We start from the raw sequence: 8,072 nt of genomic DNA on the forward strand, positions 1-8,072 counted from the left end.
CCATCACTTCCTTACCGTGTAGAATCAGATTTAACTCTGGGATATAATTGGGAAGCGAAAAAAAGGAGAAGAAAATCCAGACCGAGAACCCTGGTTCACCCGAGCGCAGGGCGGAAGCAAACAGAGTTACGCGACGACCTGAAAAAAAAAACTTTCCCTCTCGCAGAAGTTCTTTCCTTGGCTGGCGGCGACATCGATCATAAAAGCGGACGAAATTAAAATCCTCATCTCTGAAACGGGAACGTCTGAAAGAGCTGTCCCCGTGCCGTGCCGCCGCGTCCGCCGGGACCTCCGCCCCCCCCCCCCCGGGGGGGAAAGGGGGGGGGGGGTTAAATGAGTGCATTTAAGGGGTGAGAAATGAAAGTAAATAAATTGTTACCGGAACTCCATTGAGCGACCAGGTTACATTAGCCGCTGGATTTGAGGGATGGGCGGTGCAATTAGCCCTGAGCGTCTCGCCTCGGTTGTAGCGGGGTCGCTCCACCTTCAGCTCCGGTTCCTGGCTCGGCGGCGCTGAAACCCATAAATAATCATTATAAATTCACCGTTTCGCCCGGCTGAATAAATTATCCACACTTAAAACTAAAATTTTTACACCGCCACCGGTGAGGATTTAAGGGGAGTCCGGAGTCCTCCGGTTTTTTCGCCCGGCAGTCTTCTTGCGCCGCGCCGCACACTGGGTCGAGCCGATGGGAGAGCTCGGACCAGATTTGGAAACTTTAAAAGCTTAAACTCCATTTATACGAAACTTTGAGATTTTGAGGGTGGCTTCATGGGTTTCCTCGAAAAATTTTCTTCCAGAAATACCCCTAAAAATTTAAAATGTGACGAATTTAACATCAAAATTTGCAGTTTCAGTCAGAAATTTAATGTCCGACCTCTCAGAGTGACTCGATCCACTGTGCGGCCGGGATTCGTTCTTCCAGGGAACGGGATTCCGTCGAGTGAGCGTGGCGGTGTTGCTAGATTAATCGAAAGATTACGATATTATAATTACCATTTTGCCATTTTTGCCATTTTGGCTTTTGCCATTTGTATAAAAAATAAATTGAAGACGGATAGTGTTATTCACATGTTTCGTAATCATTAGCAAATAAATCCGACGGTACATGAAGACAAATTTGCTATCAATTGCTTGAAAATCTGAGGAAAGTTGCGACAAAGACCTTAGAATTGTTTTGATTGAATACACCCAAATTATTGTTGCATGATTTGGCATTAAAAATTGAAAATTTAATTTTTATCAATAATACAAACTTTTCATTGATATTTAACGTGGTGATGGTGAGAAAACTCTCGAAAAATTCATTGAGAAGCTGACGACGAACAGTAGGTAGTCTGTCTTCTAACAAATTGATCGTAATGTGAGCGTAAAAGAAACGTTCGTTTCCTTTACTTGCACAACAGCGACAGGCGCAAGGATACAACTATTCGAACTCTCCGGAACGCGTGAGGTATCACGCCACAATTGAAGGCGTTTTCAAAACTGCTAGGTTCGCTATTGGAAATTTTTAACTTTTCATTAATATTTAACGTGGTGTTGGTGAGAAAACTCTCGAGAAATTCATTGAGAAGCTGACGACGAACAGTAGGTAGTCTAGTTTCGATCGAATACATCCAACACACATTTTTGTTGCATGATTTGGAATTAAAAATTGAAAATTTACCTCCAACAAAAGAAAACCAGGTTTGATTCACAGAACTTTAGACTATCACTTTCGCCTGCCTTCACACTACCTATTCCAGTCAGAGGTGAACTTTGCTTGTAGAAAACATTGTAATATGTAGACTTTTTGGTGAAGGACTTTTCAGTTCGAGACATTTTAAATGTAGACCAAGAAATGGAGACTTTCTGCTTGTGAACTTTTCTGTTGTAGACTTTCTGCTTCTGAACATTTTTGTTGTAGACTTTCTGCCTGCATAGCTTTAATTGGACCGAGCTCATCAGAAAAGAACCAATCCACATAAAGTTCAAACTGAGAAACAGAGGTTTGAGTTTTAATCGTGCGTAATTTCCATGATTACTGTTTTTCTCTCTTGCCTCAATACCTTTTCTTGATTTTGTCTCTGCTTCTCTACAAACCCGGTTTTACTTCCAGTATTTGTTTAATTATTACTTCAAATATGTCATCTCACAAAGTAAGAATGTGATGTTCTCTCCTGTATTATTAAATGTTACTTGCAGTTTGATTGGTTCTCCAGAGACTTCATTTCAAAGGTTCGTTTCTGTCACATTCCTTCATTCTTGTTTTCTGCCTTACCTCGATTCTTGGTGAGAAAATGTTTGGTGAAAAATAAACTTTCAATCTCTTTTCACAAAAAATGTTTTCAGACTTTCAGTTTTTGGCAGGAGAAAATATGCACGGAAAAAAAGAGGCGGAGTTAAGTCCCAACTGTTGGATGATATGGACATTCCCAATTAATTGCGGTAATACCCCGATTAAGGTAGTATCCCAATTAATTGCGATAGTATCCCGATAAATTAGGTTACTAACCCAAATGTTGCGGTACTACCTACTACCCTATCTTGAGTTGCGGTGCTACCAAAATTAATTGGAAAAGTCCATATCATAAAACAAATTTGAGTAGTAGAACAATTTTGGGGAATAATCCCTGACACTTTGTTTCCGTGTACGACTAGTGAAATTCAAAAACGTTCTTGACTCCATTTTTTCAAAAATGTGGGTTGGTTCCTTTCTGATAAACTCGATTCAATTGATCCTTTCAGCATGGCCAGCGGGCTGATTATTGAAATTGATACACAAAGCAATAGACAAAGAAGACAAAAAGGATTTGGAGGGATCCTATTGGTAGAAGCGGGTAGTTGTAATGGACAAAGGAGGTGGGTAATTGACTAACTAAAGGCAACCCACGAGAGACCCGACAGTTAGTCTATCATTTATCGACCTTAGTCTATGAGAACCACCCATTTCAACCAATAGGCTTGCTTTATACCCCCTATATCTTAATTGTCTATCAGTGTCAATAATCGGCCCGCAGATCTACCACCTTCTCTCCGAACCCAATCGTGGGCCGGTCCAGCACGAGGCGCGGAATGCGATAGGAGGCCGGAAGCTGGAACGGTCTCCGGGCATCCGGGAGTTGTCGACGAGCGGTGATGGGGCCGCGGTGTCACGGGCGACGGCCGAAGCGTTTGCGGCCGGGCTCGCCGTAATGGGCGATAACAGCAGGGCTTAGCCCTTCATTAATTATTCGTCACCCTGCCCCCCTCCCAGCATAGCCCCCGGAGTCCCAAGTGCCGAAATTCAGTCAATAATCCGTCCGAATTACTCCCGACTCCGGACCCAAGGAACCACCGTTGCCGATCGGCGGATTTTGATCGGGACGAGTTTTGGGATTGGATTTTCTGGGCGTTTCACGCCGGAAGTCTGGAGAAATACGGATCAAAAAAAGGAGAAAGAAGAAGAAGAAAAAACCTCTGAGAAAATCCTCAATTAGCAGACAGTAAATTTTAAGGGCAAAATTGGATCAAAATTCAAGTCGAATCTAATTGAAAATTCTAAATTTATATGTGGTATCTTTTTTCGGTCTGATAAGGTTTCTCTGGGCTTTCCTCATTCGTAGCAACAATTGTCCAAAAAATCAAAACAAAAAAACGAGAAAAAAAATGTTGAGAAATTCTAAATTAGCAGACAGTAAAATGTTAGGTCAAAATTTGTCAAAATTCAAGCCGAATCTAAGTCAAAATTCTAAATTTATATAAGAGGTTTTTTCGGTCTGATGAGATTTTCCTCATCCGTGGCAACACCGTGGTTACAAATTAGCGTATCAAGGTTTAATAGGATGTATTTATACTAAAAGAAACGATGTGTATGGAGTTTGCATGAGACAACGCTTTACGTGAGTATTAAAATCTTCAAAGGTGCGGCGCAACGATACAACTATTCGTACTCTCCGGAACGCGTGAGGTATCGCGCCACAATTGAAAGCGTTTTCAAAACGGCTGGGTTCGCTATTGGAAATTTTTAACTTTTCATTAATAGTTAACGTGGCGTTGGTGAGAAAACTCTCGGGAAGTGCATTAAGAAGCTGACGACAAACAGTAGGTAGTCTGTCTTCTAACAAATTGATCGTAATGTCAGCCCAAAACAAACGCTCGTTTCCTTTACTTGCACAACAGCGACAGGCGCAAGGATACAACTATTCGTACTCTCCGGAACGCGTCAGGTATCGCACGCCGCAATTGAAGGAGTTTTCAAAACGGCTGGGTTCTGTCAAAAAACCTCGAGCCCATCAAAAAAGGGTTTTCATCTCTGTCAGAAATAGAGCACGCAGAATGCCTGCTGCTCAAGTTAATCCAAAGGGACACTATTAGTTCAGAAATTCGCAAAGTTCGGACCGGAGAAGAGTTGTCTGCAAAATCCAAAGCGATTAAAAAATTAAATCCTTATTTGGATCACAGAGGTTTACTTCGAGCCGGAGGGAGATTAGAACATGCTTCATTACCGGAGTCATCGAGGTACCCGATCATCTTGTCTTCTAACCATCATGTGGTGAGATTATTGGTTCTGCATTACCACATTTACAATCTTCACGCACCTCCTCAACTTATATTTTCATTGATCGTGCAGCGCTTTTGGATTTTGAGTCTGCGAAATCTAATCAAATCAATCGTGGACGGTTGTGTGGTGTGTTTCAGGGCCAATCCGAAAGATCGATTTCCACAAATGGCACCGTTACCATCATTCAGAGTACAGCCTAGTCCACTTTTCTATAAAACCGGTCTGGATTATTGCGGGATTAATTGCTGTCGAGGGGAAAATGATGGGAGAGGGAGGACTCTCTGACAGAGACCACTGAGAAACTTGAAATAATTAAAGCACAGAATAAAGGCATCCCATTGGCTAATGTTCAAATGGATCTAGATGGACGGCGCAACGTGCTGCTCGAGAGGTGCTGCGCTCTATGAATAATTATGGAATTAACTAATGTTGAATTTATTGGATGTGGTGCCTTGGGGCGTTGGTTGATTGATTTATTTGATGGTAATAACAAAAACAATTTGAGATTTCGCTGTAATGACTAATCATTATTTCATATTTATTATTTATTATTCAGCTTGCTTAAATTTGAAAATGTAATCATGTAGTTGCTTGATTTTACTTGTTCGTTTGTTGTGTAGTTGGTATTTGTTGGTGTAGTTTTGTAATGTAGTTAAGTTTCAGATCCCTCTGATGATGGCGTAAGCCGAAAGGCCTGAGGGTAATAAAAATAATAAAATGGCAACATAATGGTTTGTAATTTATTACTTCATACCTTAATTTATATTTCATTATTTTTTCCTTTTCCAAACACGTATAAGTCTCTGAAAGAGGGACAACTAGTGGTATTACACGACCCCTCTACTCCTCCTTTACGGTGGAGATTGGGACGAGTTGTTGAACTTCACCCTGGAAGAGACGGCAATACTCGGGTGGTAGATGTTCGTACGGCCTGTGGAACACTTCGTCGTCCAGTAGTGAAGCTATTCCCTTTAGCGGATGCCGAGAATTTAACCAACTAATCCTTGTTTTTAGAGAAAGCTGTCTGGTTCAAATTCCGGTACCAACAACACCGCTACCGCTACGGCTCAAGATCGAGTTTCTACCCCTGCTGTCACTCAGCCTCAAATTTCTACCGCATCTTCTGATTCAACTTCCCCTCCCTCGACACAGGTTCAAAATTCAGAATGCCCAAATCCCTCCGCACGACCCAAAACGATGGCGGAATTTTATGGAAAACCAAATCCCACATACGTGTATGTGCCGCCCGGACACGATCCCCATAAAAGTTGGGACGATGTCACCTTTTATTATTACCATTTTATTATTACCTATTATCACCTTTTATTTTATTATTACCTTATTTTTTATTGTCACCTTTTTTATTTTATTTTATTAAAATGTCATCGTGTATCTTAAATTCAACGTTTTGAAAATTCTCTCTCCTGCCACGTTTCCCACTTTCCTTTTTCCTCATCCGTTTCTTTTGATCTGGTTGACCTTTCAGATGTCGACTCGGGAGCGAGTAATCGGCCTTTTGTCTGGAGCTGGCCACTTGCATCAGCTGCAAAAAAACGACAACAGCACCATTTTGGGCATGCAAATTAGATCATGTGCAATGTACCGTCTGCCAAGGAAGGGACTCTCGGAGGAGATGTCCACTGTGCCATAACATGTTGAAAAGGAACCGCATGTTAGATCGGTTTGAAAAGGCCATCTTTGATGAGGTCAAGATTTTCCCCGGTCCCCATCAAGATCAACCATTCAGAACTGCAGGGAAGTTCAGGAGGGCCAAAATGAAGCGGGTCCCCCTTGATCGCCAAGGAAACAAAAATTTTAGTCTCAAAAAGCGATCTCCGCCTTTTTTCCTGTGTCTAAAAATCTCCATCTAAAAATCCAATCCTAAATCTTCCTTTGTCCTCTTTTCGTCTATTCTTTCCTGTTAAATAAAAGGTAAAAGCTCCAAAATCAAGTATTCAAATCCTTCAAAATTTCACTCGAGAAGTTCATTGAGAAGCTAACGACGGACAGTAGGTAGTCTGTCTTATAACAAATTGATCGTAATGTCAGCCCAAATTAAACGTTCGTTTCCTTTTCTCGCACAACAAGCGACAGGCGCGAGGATACAACTGTTCGTACTCTCCGGAAAGCGAAAGGTATCACCCCACAATTGAAGGCGTTTTCGAAACTGCTAGGTCCGATATCGGAAATATTTAATTTTTAATTAATAGTTAACGTGGTGTTGGTGAGAAAACTCTCGAGAAGATCATTGAGAAGCTGACGACGAACAGTAGGTAGTCTGTCTTCTAACAAATTGATCGTAATGTCAGCCCAAAACAAACGTTCGTTTCCTTTACTTGCACAACAGCGACAGGCGCAAGGATACAACTATTCGTACTCTCCGGAAAGCGTAAGGTATCACGCCACAATTCAAGGCGGTTTCAAAACAGCTAAGTTCGCTATCGGAAATTTATTGTCGAATAGAATTCGGAGCACAAGATCAATGAAACACATCGATCTAATATTCACGTCTTTTCCTCCTGAACAGTCTAAACTGAAAACACCAACGCGAGAACAATCTTAACGTTGAAACATTACAGCACAGCAAGAATGCCCTCTTCATACGGCTTGGCTAAGACTAACACGGAGTTGAAAGCCTCCTTGGCGGACATGAAAATGTATGCATAATTTGGAGGGTGCATCGTACTTAACGAATGCACTTAATATTCACTTGAGACCACAGGCGATTAGTCCGCGATTGACCTGTTAGAGGAGTTGCCACGGCGCACAGTGGATCAAGTCAATAGGAGAGGTTGGACAAAATTTGGGGATATTAAACGCTTATAAATCCGTTCAAACAAAACTTTCGTGTTCTTAAAGTGATTCCATTGGTTTTCTCCGAATATTTTCTTCTAGGAACACCCCTTATAGTTTAGAATGTGACGAAATAATCATAAAAATTTGCAGTTTCAGTCAAATATTTCACATCTGACTTCTCTAATTGACTCGAACCGCTGAGCGGCGACCCCTCCAACAGGCAGAACTCGCTGGGTTTCCGGTTACCGGGTTCGGTCATTTCGGTGATTTCGGCCTACTTACGCGTCACTGCGAGCAAGGTTGCCGAGTTGTGCTGTAAAATCTGTATAGTTTATACGAGTTAGGTGAGAAGTCCTGATATTTCAGCACTGTCTGGCGACTATGACTGCGAGGCGTTCGGGGCAAATGTTTGAGCCCAAGCTGTAACGGCAGAGCTCAAGGGGGTGCTGATGGTTGTTTGCGTCTGTCCAACATCCGTCGCCATGTTGTCAGCGCGAACGGTGACATTTCGTGCATTTGCTATTAAAACAACCAGGCACGAAAAAAGAAGAATGGACGATTCTGAGATCTTCTATTTGTAATGTACGGAACAGAATGCTACCTTGTCCCCAGCATTTTTCCAAATGATATGTTTCGTAAGTGAAACTGTCCAACATGTTCTCAATCCATCAAGATGTCCAAAAGTTAGAGAAAATGAGGGTACGTTTACCGAGGTTACCACAGAAGTTAAAAAAGTAAAATTTTCTGACAGTT

At 41.9% G+C, this 8,072-nt stretch overlaps 1 protein-coding gene across 1 annotated transcript in view; it reads right to left on the reverse strand.

Annotated features, from left to right (window-relative positions):
- Positions 1 to 328: 328 nt before the first annotated feature.
- LOC109035671 (uncharacterized) overlaps positions 329 to 8,072 on the reverse strand; it is a gene marked incomplete at its 5' end in the record, with an annotated part of 98,008 nt that continues 90,264 nt past the window's right edge. Inside the window, one exon of the mRNA XM_072302501.1 lies at positions 329 to 513. Coding sequence (XP_072158602.1) covers positions 344 to 513 — 170 coding nt within the window. The remainder of the gene's footprint in view (positions 514 to 8,072) is intronic.

The sequence above is a fragment of the Bemisia tabaci genome, chromosome 7, assembly GCF_918797505.1.
Source record: "Bemisia tabaci chromosome 7, PGI_BMITA_v3".
Taxonomy (NCBI): Eukaryota; Metazoa; Arthropoda; class Insecta; order Hemiptera; family Aleyrodidae; genus Bemisia; species Bemisia tabaci.